The following is a 15448-nucleotide window of genomic DNA, read 5'->3' on the forward strand; positions in this document are numbered from 1 at the left end:
AGATGTGTGAAAATGCAACCAGGGGAGACCCAAGGTGCCATTGGATAGGGAAGGCCTTGTGGTACAGTGGTTGTGGCACAGAAGGGGAAAGCACTGATTATCTCTACTTTCTATGTAACAATACTAGGAGTCAGTATTTACAACCTGAATGGGAAGGGCTGTGTGAAGTATTATGGGAAGAACTTGTTCAGACTCATCAGCCTGTCCATTCCTTATCCCCTCCTGTTAGAAAGATGAGAACTACTGTTACTACAAAACAGACCACAACGAAGTTCGGACCCTGCCAAGAGTGCACAGAATGTATTAAAAAGACTAAGCAAGGGAATATAGTTACTAGTACCTTATTATATCACACTCTAAGACCAGAGTGTAATGCTACTAAAGTGCAACCTTGTGTGTGTAATCAAACTCAATATTTTAGGTGTTATACAGCCCAAGGGATGCAGTGCTATGAACCAAAAGCAGTAGGTCCAATTACTGCTAACATTTATGTATATGGATATAAAGGGGGAGTTACTGGAACAGAAGGGTTATTTGCTATAGCCCAAACTAAGGGAGGATACGTTGCCCACAATACCACAAGAGGAAATACCAAGCTGTCTGTGTGTTTTGACACTTGTAAAGCTATAAGGATAGGACAAGGACATGATAATAGACAAGGAATGAAGTGTGGTAACTTTGAGTGGGAAAAAGATTATATGAGGGAAGAAAAATATTTATTCCAAGTTGCTATGCCCGCTGCGAATACAGGCCAGGTGGCTTTTGCTCCAAGTCACACTTATTGGTATACCACTAAGACCCCTTGGGAATGGAGGAAAGGACCCCAGGGGTTCAACTTGTCTATGGCCTCAGTATCAACAGATTGTAAGCCAGAACAGTGTACACGGATTTGCTTACAAATCAAGGCATCTGAAACCCCCTCTACTAATTTTTATTATTTTGGTATTGGTATAAGTGGAAGAGGAAGAGATCCATATGGGTATATTATAGTAAAAGTGAGTTCAACAAAGTTAACTTCAGAGCCAGTAAAAGTATATTGGGAATATCAGGAAGAGATTGCAAAATTTAATAGTCTCCCTGTTCCACCAAAGGCTAAAAATATGTTTATCGCTTTAGCCTAAGAGGTTGCTCAGAAGTTAATGCTGAAAAATTGCTTCGTGTGTGGGGGAACCAATATGGGAGATGAATGGCCATGGCATGCTAGAGAAGCTAATTATACTGAAATTGAGAAATGGAAAGGAAATTTCACTTACCAGAACACCTATAATGAAACTTGGAGGATGTCCATTAACCTGGTGGGCAATATATGTTACTCGAGGAGTAACCATAGTGGGAGAACTAAACCTATGGGGTTCATGCGCTGTTTGAATACCTGGGAAAACAATACTTGGATATCACAAACAAATCAAAGTGTCCCTAACAACTCTTTATCTTTAATTCCCGAGCTTGCCTTCCTAAAAGATCCTGAAAACGATACCCTCCTCTGGACCACTCCTGATGGGTTATATTGGATCTGCGGAGCATTTGCATATAATATTCTCCCTGCTGGATGGTTTGGGTCTTGTATTCTGGGTGCTATACAACCCTCTTTCTTCCTCTTGCCATTACAAAGAAGACAATTATTGGGTGTCCCTGCCTATGAACATGTGGGAAACCTGGTAAGGCGGTCTGTGGCTAAAGTGGGAGAAGGGTTAAAAATTGGGAATTGGAAAGATGATGAATGGCCACCCGAACGAATAATTGCTTATTATGATCCAGCTACTTGGGCCCAAGATGGAAGTTGGGGGTATAGGACCCCAATTTATATGTTAAACAGAATTATCCGATTACAAGCAGTAGTAGAAATTATAACCAATAGAACAGCTGAGGCTTTAACTAAGTTGGCTAAAGAAAGTGTTTTGTCCAGAACATATATTATGCAAAACCGCTTGGCTTTAGATTATTTGTTGGCTAAGGAAGGAGGTGTCTGTGGAAAATTTAATTTAACAAATTGCTGTATACAAATTGACGATTCAGGCATGGTAATTAACCAGATAACGAAAGACATGGTTAGGATTGCACATGTACCTGTACAAACTTGGACAGGGATATTGGATGATGAAGGGTTCTTGGGAGGAATATTCAGAAATTGGAAACAGGCTCTGTTTATGGTATGTATTATATTCATTGGAATAATGATGTTACCTTGTCTGATTCCAGTAATAAAGAACCTAGTGAACAGTTCAGTCCACGGTATATTACAAGCCCAACAAAATGCTATGTCCATAATGGTATTAAAAGAAATTGAGGACCAAATCCAGTTGTTGGAAAGTATGAATACTTTACATCCAATGAAAACTACCAACGAAGAAACTAGTAGGTTAAATGAAATAAAAGAAAATATTAAACTAGTGACCAAATAAGAAATGGAGGAATTGAATGGGAAGGTTTTAGAAAAGTTTAAAATTTTCTATTCAGCAACAGGCTCACTGAGCATGTGCAAGAAAACATGAGTACGTGCCTGAAACTAAGTAGAGAATGTCCACATGTAGAGAACAAAAGAATACCCATATATGGTAAGGTAGGAGGTAAGGTAGGATAATTGTGTCGTCTGATAGGTTTGTGACCTGCCACGTCAGGAATAGCTGACGTAGGTATAGGAGGAGATAGGGAGGGGTATAACTGCTGTTACGCTTCTGTAGGAGGTGTGGCTCTTCCCTGTAACTCCTGTGAGTGCATGGCTGAGTTCCACCACGCTTTGCAAACCGTTTCCTTTTACTAAACTCAACTTTGATAATAAAAGAAACTTTATTCTACTACTCCGAACCTCGTCTCTGAATTTCTTTCAAGGAATTCTACAAACAATGTATTTCAGAAGACCTGATATTCAGTTTTTGTATTATTGTGGAGGAAGTCTTGTTAGCCAAATCAGACAAGATGATGATGATACCATATTCTCAGATAAATTCACATGGCATTGCACACAAATTATATATGGGTTGTATTTATTTGTGTTTGGATTAACATCAGTAAGAGATTTTAAAGGAGGAAATGAAAACATGAAGAAATGGGTTGTTTAATATTTGTTCTTCTGTTTTTTGTTCCAAAGTATTTCCACTTGTCATTAATACTTCAAGAGAATTAACATATATACATATACACGCATGGACTAATTCGGCTCCCAGATGTGTATAATCTCCCTTTATATTTATATACTACAAGTACACAAATTCTTGAGGCTTTTAATTAAACCATAACTTTTAAGGAGGTGGTAGTCATTTGTTTCAAAACTGAAAAATATAAAGGATGATTGCAAGGATTATATATAAGGTATATCTCATATATTAAGCATGGCTTTTTGCTTGTATACTTTTGAACAATTGTGAAGATGTTTCAAGAACACTTTTGAATACCATGCTTTCAAGGCTAGTTGGGGATCCTTATGCATCTAATGAAGCAAAGTTTAATCCATGAAAGAGCATGTAATACTACATTTATTATTTAAAATGCTATACCACATTAATAATTCATATTTTAAAACATACTTGCTCAAACCATAATTTCCTATTTATTCTTGATAGCTCCAGAAACATTGGAGTATCTCCATTCATTGCAATAAAATTTCAGAGAAACTGATTTGTAGGATGCAGTTTTAATTAATATTTAATTTTTCAGTATACTTTTCAGTGTAGAAATATTTTTGATTAAAATATGAAAATTATATTTTGATAGTAGATTAAAATAAAAACTACCTTAAAACAAGAACACACTTGTCTAATATGTATAAAGGCATTTCTACTCAATATTAAAAAATAAAAACTTGGTAGGCTTATGAAAAAGCAAAAAATATTGAATAGGTATCATATCTGATGATACAAAGAATTTTGAAGATGAATATTGAGAGTAAATGAGGACTCTTCATTGGCACTGAAGAATAGTAAAATTAGAAAAGACTTATGGAAAACTGTGTTATATATGCTTAAAGTAAGATTATTATATGCACAAAGATGGAGAAACACTGAAATATTGAAATGGAAGAATGGATTCTAAAGATAGCAGAACTAGCAGAGCTGACAAAACTGACTTGCTTGGTTAGGGACAAAACACTAAGTTATTTTATGAAAGACTAAAAACTTTTTATGAAGTGTTAGCTGAAAATATAAAAAAGTGAAATGGTGATTCCTATATTAGATGATTAAAGAAAAATTTGAATGAGGAGTTGAAGAAATTATTGTAATGTTAAGAAAGGAGGAGGGTAAATGAGTTTGGAATTGTAAAAAGGGCGAAAATAATTTATTTAATTCTTTTTTATTTTTTTCTATACTTTTTATTCACTTCTGTATTGTCTTTTAGCTATGTAAAAAAACCTTTAACAAAAAGTTATACTAAAAAAATGAAATAAGAACACACCTTGTGTCTTCCCTATCACAGCATTTGCACACTAGAAAATCAATCCTCTTAAGATACATCTAGACCAGATGTGTCCAGTAGTCACATCTGTGACTCTGGGCAGTTTGTAATGCAGTCCCCCAAGATAATAAAAAATATAAAAAATAAAGTTCGTTATTAATATACCTTAACTATATATTTTATATGCGACCCAAGACAATTCCTCTTCACTCATGGCGGCCCAGGCCAGCCAAAAGGTTGCACAACCGTGATCTAGACCAGAGGTAGGCAACCTTGGCTCTTTTATGACTTGTGGACTTCAACTCACAGAATTCCTGAGTCAGCTGCCTCAGCTTGGAAATTCTCCCTTTCCCCTCAGCATGGCTGGCTCAGGAATTCTGGGAGTTGAAGTCCACGAGTCATAAAAGAGCCAAGGTTGCCTACCCCTGATCTAGACCGTAATCTAGCTATGTTTAAAACAGTTTTGAAAACCTGGCTTTTCCTCTGAGGCTTTAAGTTAGAGTGAGTGTCACCTCTTGTGTATCTTGGGTTAAGTGGAACATGGGGTGCCTGAAAGGTGGGGGAGACCCTGGGGGCTTAATGCAGACACAAGGCTACCTGCTTCGGGCTCCCAAGGCCTCAGCCCAGGCCCTAAAATACCCCATGCTCCCATTCTTTTTCCTTAGAGCCCCTATAGCCACGTGGGCCTCCTCCCCATCTCTTGTCACTAACCATTCAAAGATCTCAAGAGCTCAGGAGGTCTGGGTAGGAAAGGAGGACAGGCTGCTCTGTTGCTGGATCATGTGGCACAATCTCACAAGTGACCATCTTTTTCTGAGTGAAAAATAACACTGGCAAATCTCTCGGTTTTCTTTTCCTTGCTAAAGCTAGCCTGCATTATGCCAGCATAGCTAATGCTGGAGGAGCTATGGCTAGTGACAGCAAGAAAAAAACCCCACTTGGTTTTGTTTTTCAAGCTAAAGCTAGCCTTAGCATCACCAGGCTAACGCTAGCACAGAGGACCTCTAGGTCTACATATCATGCTACAACTCCTGTTTTGATGGGCACTTAGTAGTTCTTGCTGCCACCATCTTTCTTCTAGGGTGGATTTCACCTGGCACCCTCCTCCAAACTCTGGTATGTGGGATAGGCTTTTACATTCTGTATAACTTTTTGACCAATTAAAGAAAGAAAAAGGCAACAACACTATCTCCTTGCTCTGTAGTGTTACAGATATCAGCCTCTTCTGGGAAGGCTAACTAGTTGATAGTTGGGAAGATGTAACAAGTTGCTTTCTCTTGTTTTGATTCTCAACTTTTGCCTTTGTCTTAAAATGACAGCTTTTATCCTTAGGAGAAAGGAAGGGATTTTGGTTAATCCCCATTATCATGTTCTCAAATCATACTTCATTTGAATAGAATAGGCGTTGAAACCCAGATACTGCTGGCAAACAATGGATGTTGTGGGTAGTGTTACAATATTAATGTGATTTTGATGTTTTCTAGATCAGAGATCCCCAACTTTTGGAGCATCAGGGACCAGTTACGTGGAGAGAGGTTTTTCTGCGGACCGGACTGGTTTTGTCTGCTGCTAGCATCCTGCGGATGGGGTTTTGCTTGTTTGTGCAGACCTGGTTGCTGGTATGCTGCAGCCAGGTACTGGTCTATGGACCGGGGTTGGGGACCACTGTTCTAGATTGCCTTACGCCTGTGTTGAAAAGTGAGTGCTATTGTGTACATTTTATGAATCTATCAATCACAGAACAAATCACAACAGCACAATGATTGTGGCTTTATCCATAAAATATGCTACCTCAATTAATTAAACCACAATTTGCTGGAATTAGCTCAATTATCTGCACTTCAGTAAAACATTAAATCGTAAACTAACCATAGTAGCTGATTCATACAGCACACCAAATTAAGCAGTTACATTTTAATGAAGAGTATTATGTAGTGTTTGATGAGGAAGTGTTTTTTAATCCGCACATTTTAAATGTACATAACAACTCTATAAGAAGGCATAATATAAATAGCATCACTTACTAAAACTCTGGTGTCCCTTTTCTGTTGTGATGCCTGCCTTATGGAACAGCACATTCAAGATTTGGATGACCTTAACCCTGTTGACCTTCCATAAGTCCTGGAAAACCTGGTTTTTCTCCTGGTATTAGGCCAGAATAATGGATGAGTCTGGACTGAAATTGAACTGATCTGGGGCTGCCCTTGTTTTCTTTTGTGCTGTTTTTCTTATGTTGGTTTTGTTTCTCTTTTTAATCCTACATTAGCTGCCCAGAATTGTAATTTATCAGTTGGGTGGCTTTATATTTTGATTAAATAATTAATAAATATCCAGTTTTTAATCTTGCAAATCAAACTATTAACAGTTTTAATGTTTTCAACGCTTGTAATAAATGTTTTAGATTTCACATTAATTTCTATATTCTCTCTTCTGGTAATCCTTCTGGGCTAGGACCACGGTTAGCTGTAGAAAGAAGCTAAATTTAGTTTCTGAACTCTTAAACTACACTGAATTAATTCCTTAGCCTTTAAGATACTGAAATCTTAGTTTTCTGCATTATCTGGGACTATACAGATGAGACAGAGAACAACCTGGCTAGGATGTAGTAGAATAACAGAATAACAGAATTTTGATGAGACCTTCGAGGTCTTCTAGTCCAACCTCCTGCTCAAGCAGGAAAATCCATACCATTTCAGACAAATGGCAAAAAGAGAATATATTTAAAATAAGTTTTTTTTCTAAAAAAATGTATTTGCAAAAACCCTTTGCAAAGGGCTAAAAAATAAAGTCTCGGGAGGGGGGGGAATTTCATCCTAAATCTGAGTATCTTCTTGAAGAGAGCATCTTTTTTTTTTTCCCTAGCCAACCACGGAAAAATGAATTGCCATTGTTTTTTCCGGGATATTTTTCCACTACTGACAAGCTGGTGGTTCCATCCAATACTGACTAAGTCCAGAAGAGCGAAGGACAGATCTACTTCGGGTTTTAAAAGGAAGAAATTCCACCCGCGCAGGTTCTCTAAGCCAAAGAGGGCGTGGCGAAAGACAAAAAGACATTCCAGCCGTTGCACTTCTGAAGGCGACTAAGCTCTCGATGCTACAGAAGACCGCGAAGGCGTCGCTCTCCTATCATTTGTCAGGAAAGCTATCGCCCCGCCTGGTCCATTTGATAGGCGGGTAAAAGCAACGAGTCCGGTTCAAGTAGGGGAGGGCGCGTCCACGCCTCCTCCTTCCGAGCTGCGGCCTTTGGTAGTGCTGCAGTCCACGTGGCTTTGCCGGCGCCCTTCCAGAGCCGAATGCTAAGCAGGTCAGGTCGGTACGAAGTGCGCGTGAAGGGATCAGAAGCGGAAGCTGTTATTTTTGCCCGCTTCCCGAAAGGGAGGCTTGGTGCTTCTTCGCCCATAGCCGCTTGTGTGGGTCCAAGTCCCTTCTGTCCTTTCCCCCGGCAAATGCTGCCAGACCTTGCTGTCGGATCGAGCGATATTTTCTGCAAGGGCCTTCCGCGCTTCTTTACCAGTTCAAGCCTTGCTCTTGAAATGGCCATGTTTGGAGCTTCCCGGAACGCCCGTGTTTTTGAAGGAGTTGGGAAGCTACGTAGCTTGCCATCCAAATTGGGGACGGGAAGCGGCCTGCCAACCGACATGGAAATCTGTTCTTCCTGGTAAACGTCGGTACATATTATAGCAGTGTTTCTCAACCTTGACAATTTTAAGGCATGTGGACTTCAACTCCCAGAATTCCACAGCCAGCATTGCTGAAGTTGAAGTCCACATGCCTTAAAATTGTCAAGGTTGAGAAACACTGTATTACAGGAAGGAAAACATACCTTTTGCTGATTCGGAGGAAGAGGAACGAAAGGGACCTGTGCAGAATGAAGTCTGCTCTGGGGGTTTGGCCCTTTGCAGATATTAGGAGTATTGGAGCCTAGGATATGAGGACGTGTTGCTCCCAGTAAGGATCTTCCAGACTGTAGTATCCACCTCCCCCCCCTCGTCTTTTGGGTGTAGATTTCCAATAAAGCAACACCATTGCTGTGATTATGGTACAAGAATAAGCCTAGGTGTTTTTTTTCGTTAATACTCAAATCCAGTCTCTTCTCCATGAATTTGTGACAAGCATGCTGTCTTGATTGAAAATGGAACAGAAAGTATATACACACCCTCAGCCACCGCCGCACCCCTTTATGGGGATAAGAAAAAAAATGTTCTGATACCATTTCAAAATAGCATGCAGATCAGGTAAGATGATCAACAAGGGGGGGGGAGGAGAAAGCCATAGGTAAACAGCCACTTTCCCCTCTCTCTTCCCACCCCCTATTGATCATCTTGCTTGACCTATATGCTATTTTGAAATGGTATCAACATTTTTTTTCTTAATCCCATAAAGGGGTCTGTGTGTGTATACTTTCTTTTCTGATGAACAAACTTGTTCAACTTTCAGTCAAGACAGCATGCTTGTCACAAACTCATGGAGAAGAGACTGGATTTAAGTATTAATGAAAATAACACTTAGTTTTATGTAGACTGGATGTAGCTGCAGTGAGTCTGTCTTACTTTACTACTGGATTAAAGCCATAGCCACTTTTTGAACCATCATAAAGCAACAATGGAATTTGATCCCAATTGCCAAACTGCTCTGTTTCTGTTACCTCTGTGATTTATTGGCAAATAGTGATTTTCTGATCTGTACAAGTGCCATAATTGGTTTTCTGGATCCCTACAGCATATCATCAGCCATCTGGAGTTCTCATCCTGCATTCCATATGGCATCTTCTACTGTGAAATAAACAGATTGGAAAAGAGGGCAGCAAAAGCCCAGGGGGAAAGATACAACCTCTGCCATGATTATGCAACTAATAAGGACCTGTATACTGGGACTATAGAAGCTGTATAGCTGTTGGGAACCACATATTTTTCAGAGGGATTTGTGAGAAGAATGGTTGAAACTGACAAATACAGGGAACTTGTAAATAATGAACAATCACCGAGTTTATATTTCTTTGTTATTTTCTAGACCTTGCAATAAGGAAAAAGATTCATCTATTTATGTAAAATATTTATATAGCTTCCCATCTTATAACTATGGGTGGCTCCCAATCAAAAATTGTTAAAGTTAACACCCCAGGATTGCCATTCCAGATACTGTTAATACAGAGTTATGTTGATGTATTCTGCCTTCCTCCTGAGATTAAACAGAGAGGTTCAGCTATTTTATCCCCTTGTTAGAAGCCTGAAAAGGACTGACTACATATAATTATACACACATTCCAGTTCTTTGATTTCTGTATAGGTAGACTTGTAGGCTAAATGAAAAATACTGGTTATTACTTATAAAGCCCTTTATAACATGGCTTTGTGCTGTGTCAAGGACCATTTCTCCCAGAATGATTTTGCTGACCCTTTAGGTAATCTTGAGAGAACCTGTTGAAGGTCCTATCCACTGGGTAAGTGAAAGAACTGTGTGCTAGGTGTCCCTGACCCTTTCTCAAAGCTCTCAGTGATTTTACTCACCTGGGCTTTTGAAGCTTTATGTTACTGCCCTGTTTCTTCTTTTGTGTGCTTTTATGCTTGAAAGATTTGTTCTCTGTGATTGTATTTTGTGATGTTTTCTGCATTTTTTAAAAAATGTTTCTATGCACTTCCTTTACTGGTAGGAGCAGTGTAATAATGATAATGATGGTGATAAAAATTAATACATATTATTCTGCAAGCTTTTTTTCTCTGTGGAGAATCTTTCCAAAGAAGTATGTTTCATACAGTGACCTGTCATCACCTCTGTTAATACCTTGGATAGTGACATACTTTTAGATTAGTTGCGGGGTTCTCAAATTTGCAATATTGGGATTTCTGGCGATAAGTGAATTGGTGTGAGTGATCCTATGTGAATAAAACTTAAGATTTCTTGGGAGGACTAACTGGTTTTACAGATGTTGATACTATGTTCTAAATTTCATAATTAGGGTTTAAATGTTATAAGCCTCTTTGGTAGTTACATTAAAAGAACAAGATATAAAGCCCCCCAAAAAAGTTGAACAGAACCTAACTGCTTGAAATTGAATCTAGTAGTGCCGGCTATTCTTACTGATCCTAAGCAACTTTGCATAGAAATAAAATCCACTGGTTTCAGTACATCATGCTATGTCATCCTATCTACGTGGGAAATTAAATTTGTTGAAATGTGTATAAAATCAGGTGTTTATTTCTTTTTTTCTTGTATAGCGTCATGCCCAAGAAAGGAGGAAGACGAGCTAGAATAGAGAAGGGACCAGATTTGCCAAGCAAGCAAGCAAAAACAGAAGCAGTTGGTCCTTTGCTTTGGAAATATGACAGTCCAGAGAGCTTATTTGAGAGTTTGATTGCTCCTATCAAAGAGGATGAATTTTTTAGAGAATATTGGGAACAGAAGCCACTGTTGCTTCAGAGAGATGACTCCTCTGTGGCCTCATATTATCAGTCTCTCTTTCAGTTAACTGACTTGAAAGACCTAGTCAAACTAGGTTTGTACTATGGAAAAGACATCAATATATGTAGATGTATGAATGGCAAAAAACTTATTTTTAATAAAGATGGAAAAGTAACTTATGCACAACTGAAGAAACATTTTGATCAGAAAAAGGCTACAATACAATTTCACCAGCCACAGAGATTTAAGGTAAATAAAGAACAATTGTTTGCATTTTGTGGCTGCTTTTGCACTTCTCAACTTTGACTCAGAACTAATGAATTTAGGAAGAAAACCATTGCATGGTGTATGCCCGCTCTTTGCTTCAGGTTAATATTTTTATACTGAACCCCCCCCCCCCCACAGATTACTTAATTTTTCTATTTATCATTAGTTTTTACTTTTTCTGGTTTGTATTTTGTATTTTTTCTGTTTTGTATTTTTTTGTTTTTCTATTTTCTAGTTTTTAGTTTTTCTGTTTTGTATTTTTTAGTTTTTCTATTTCAGTGGTTCTCAACCTTTCTAATGCCGCGACCCCATAATACAGTTCCCCATGTTGTGGTGACCCCCAACCACTTATACATCACTGGATGCCAGGGGCGTGGCCAAAGAAAAGGGGGAAAAAATGGCGGACAGCCTTGTCTGGCGACCCCCGTGAAATGGTCATTCGACCCAAAATGGGGTCCCGACCCAAAGGTTGAGAACCATTTTGTATTTTTTTGTTTTAAATACATTTATTTATTTATTTATTTATTTATACAATTTATAGCCCGCCATCTTACCTCAAGGTAACTTTGGGCTGCTACATAGTTACTGTTTATATGTATTGCTGAGACTATCATTTCACATTACAGGTAGTCCTTGGGTTATGATATCAAAGGGGACCCGGATAGCTGTTTCTAAGTAATGTAAAGTGCAACATTACATGAATTTATCATGTAATGACAACAATCCCAGCAGTTCTAGTTGCCATCATAACCCCAAGACACATGGATTGTTAAGCAGCAGGAATCCTAGGGAAGGAGCATGAGGGTGCCATGGGTGGTGGGAGAATCCTTGGGAGGAGACCCATTATGGGAGTTATGGCAAGGGGAAAGAGACCATGGGCCCGTGCAAGTCCAGAGAGGTAGGGGGAAGGAGATCATAGTGCTGCAACAAGTGCAGAGAGGCCACCGGTGGCTGTGAGCACAGGAAGACTGAGGGAAAATGGCCATGGGTTTGTGTGAATGCAGGGAAGCTTCATGAAGGAATACTTTTTATGAATGAGAACCTATTTGAATTTTAGGATTGCTTAAATACATGTTCAAAATTATAGCCTCTGTATAAAGCCTTAATTCATTTCTAGTAGAGCTGAAGTAGCTATGCTATCATTGTTTCAATCCTTGGGATCCACCGTGCAACATGATGTGGAGTGATCCTCTCCATTGTGCCCAGCCAGTTACATTTTTCCTTCCTATTCCAAAGGCATTCATCAATCTATTGTTGTTGTTAATTGCGAAGTCGTGTCCGACCCATCACGACCCCATGGACAACATTCCTCCAGGTCTTCCTGTCCTCTACCATCTTCTAGAGTCCATTTAAGTTCACACCTACTGCTTCAGTGACTCCATCCAGCCATCTCATTCTCTGTCGTCCCCTTCTTCTATTGCCCTCAATCTTTCCCAGCATTAGGCCCTTTTCCAGTGAGTCCTTCCTTCTCATTAGGTGGCCAAAGTATTTGAGTATCAACTTCAGGATCTGGCCTTCTAAAGAGCAGTCGGGGTTGATCTCTTCTAGGACTGACCGGTTTGAACGCCTTGCAGTCCAAGGGACTCGCAGGAGTCTTCTCCAGCACCATAGTTCAAAGGCCTCAATTCTTTTGCGCTCAGCCTTTCTTATGGTCCAACTTTCACAGCCATACATTGCAACTGGAAAAACCATGGCCTGGACTATACGCACTTTTGTTGGCAGAGAGATGTCTCTGCTTTTTAGTATGCTGTCTAGATTTGCCATAGCTTTCCTCCCCAGGAGCAAGCGTCTTTTAATTTCTTGGCTGCAGTCCCCATCTAAGGTGATCTTGGAGCCCAGAAAAATAAAATCTGTCACTACCTCCATTTCTTCCCCATCTATTTGCCAGGAATTGAGAGAGGCGGATGCCATGATTTTGGTTTTCTTAATGTTGAGTTTCAAGCCAACTCATCAATCTATAGCTATTATCTAATTTTGTTGGAATTATTTGCTGCTCAACCTTTTCTCACCAGTAACCTTGTCATACACAGATCTTAGGTTTTCCTCAAATATGCTGATATTTCCATATGCTGAGGCTTCTTAGTAGCCTCATAATGATGAGGATAACATAATTGTATTAGGACTTTCCTTTCTTTAAATCATTCTCACTTGCTGTTCCTCATTTGCTTTCTAGCCAAATGGAGTTAGATTAAACCAGGTCTTGGCAGGGTACATTTAAATGTCAGAAGAGATTTGTATTGCCAAGGTCCTGAAAATGACCTACATAGAAGTTTGCTAAAGAAGATAAAGTTTACTATTTTTGCTTTAGTTTTTGCTTGTTTGAACATTGATTTGCCTCAGTTAATACAGGTATTGGTGAGCTTTATTTAGGCTCCCTTCTCCTGAGTAATACACAATTTTTGTCTTATGCAGATCTTACCATATTTGGAATAGTACAGTGCAACACTGATATCAGTACAGATTTGTATGACAAAAGATAGTTGCTTTTCCATTGTTAAAGTTATTTCTTTTGTATTAAAATAAGGATTTGCTCTGGAGGATACAAGAAAAACTGGAATGTTACTTTGGCTCATTGGTTGGATCTAACGTTTACATTACTCCTCCTGGATCTCAAGGCCTACCTCCACACTATGATGATGTTGAGGTAAAGAAACCCTTATTTGCCTGTAAATTTTCTGCTCACAGATATTTTCAAGAACAGAAATTTTAGGGGAGTTGTCACATACGCTATGGACTTAAAAATATGGAAGTTGTATTGTAATAAATTAGATAATCTTCATGATTGGATGCTGAGCGTATGTCTACAAGCACATTTTGCTTTAAATGAAAAATTCTTGCTGTCTCTGTTAAAACTTGTTTGTCTATGTGGAATTTGGCTGCCATAAATGTGTATTTAGAACAGTGATGGCGAACCTTTTAGAGACCGAGTGGCCAAAACTGGCCCCGCCCCTGCTCCACCCCCTGCCCTGCCCCTGCTCTTCCCCCACCCCACCTGCCCTCAGGGCCATTCACCGTGTCCAGGGTCTGTCACAGATCACCCAGCAGCGCCATGGCAGACACGCCCTCTGCCCACGCCCCGCAGCATCAACTGCGCGATGGGGCATGAGGGCAGAGTCTGCCTGGCTGCCATGTCCTTGGCTGCACTGTTCTACGTGGGCCACACTCGGGAGCAACTCTTTTCCAGAAGGGCTGCTGGTGAGGGGGTCACGGGGGGGGAAGCAAGGCTGGGGCAACAGCACTTGTGCCCACAGAGAGGGCTCCGAGTGTCGCCTCTGGCACCTGTGCCATAGTTTTGCCATCACTGCTTTAGAAAGAATAGGTAAAGGTACAATGTACTGTAGGGTGTTTTGATGCGTCTTGATTTATGGCACTCGTAGGTGTTTATCTTACAACTTGAAGGAGAGAAACACTGGCGACTCTACCGTCCAACTGTACCTCTAGCTCAAGAATACAATGCTGAACCTGAAGAGAGAATTGGAACTCCAACTCATGATTTTATATTAAAGGTAGCATATGCAAAATCTCTGTTTTTATTCCTAAGCCATAAAAAAGAGGATAGACTTAATGTTTTCAAAATACATTTATACAACATATCCCATTACTGTTCTTTTTTCTTTGTCTGCCACATCTGCTCAGAGGATTTTCTAATTTCAAACATAAATTGAAAAAGCATGTAAAAAAGGAAAAGGAATCTATTCTGTATGTCCAGTCTAGTTAAGATGTAGAATTTGAAATCTGCTTTTATTCCAATATAGCTCTGCATGAAATGAGAGCTTATATCATGACAAAAATATATATTCACTGTTTTGTTATTGACAGTAGGTAGGCAAACATAGCAACTTAGACATCAGCACTTACAGTTCCTATTATAACTACCATGTTTGCATTTCCTTTCAGCCAGGAGATATATTATATTTTCCAAGAGGAACAATTCATCAAGCTGACACTCCTCTTGGGATATCTCATTCTACTCATATTACCATTAGCACGTATCAGAACAAGTAAGCATCTTGCATTATATTTCTAGTATAATTTGGTTGATGATTTTACTGAAAATAAACAGTTGTTGGCATCTTGATACTGTAGTCATACCAGAAAAGGGTTAAAAACAAAACTTAGTAAGTTTTGCTATTATGTGCAGAGATTGCTCTATTATGTTTGGGTTTGTGTAGTACCCAGCAGCACAGGAAATACTGTACCGTACAGGTGGTAGGAAAAATGGATTCAGTTGAGCATCAGTGTATCCTAGAAATTAGTGTCCCATGGTCACTGAAGAAATGGAACCTGAAAAGTGATTGGATGTTTCAGTAAGATTACAGCCTGAAAAGTACCTCCAAGTTATTGATGAAGTAACTTTTGGAATGGACTTCATAGTCCCTCAGATTGAATAT

General features: G+C 39.3%; 1 protein-coding gene across 6 annotated transcripts in view; it reads left to right on the forward strand.

Annotated features, from left to right (window-relative positions):
• Positions 1 to 7546: 7546 nt before the first annotated feature.
• The window catches only part of RIOX2 (ribosomal oxygenase 2), a 31745-nt gene continuing 23843 nt past the window's right edge, over positions 7547 to 15448 (forward strand). For 5 of the 6 annotated variants that reach the window (XR_005555818.1, XR_005555819.1, XR_005555817.1 and 2 more), the window contains exons 1-5: positions 7560 to 7695; positions 10607 to 11039; positions 13582 to 13701; positions 14435 to 14563; positions 14955 to 15058. Coding sequence is in view for 2 of the 6 variants with exons in the window: in XM_039335680.1 (XP_039191614.1) it covers positions 7685 to 7695; positions 10607 to 11039; positions 13582 to 13701; positions 14435 to 14563; positions 14955 to 15058 (797 nt within the window). In the remaining 4 variants the exon portion in view is untranslated. Of the gene's footprint in view, positions 7701 to 10606; positions 11040 to 13581; positions 13702 to 14434; positions 14564 to 14954; positions 15059 to 15448 lie in introns of all 6 variants that reach the window. The other variant, XM_039335681.1, reaches the window with a different exon arrangement.

The sequence above is a fragment of the Crotalus tigris genome, unplaced genomic scaffold (assembly GCF_016545835.1).
Source record: "Crotalus tigris isolate CLP2741 ecotype Arizona unplaced genomic scaffold, ASM1654583v1 scf7180000017646.2482762, whole genome shotgun sequence".
Taxonomy (NCBI): Eukaryota; Metazoa; Chordata; class Lepidosauria; order Squamata; family Viperidae; genus Crotalus; species Crotalus tigris.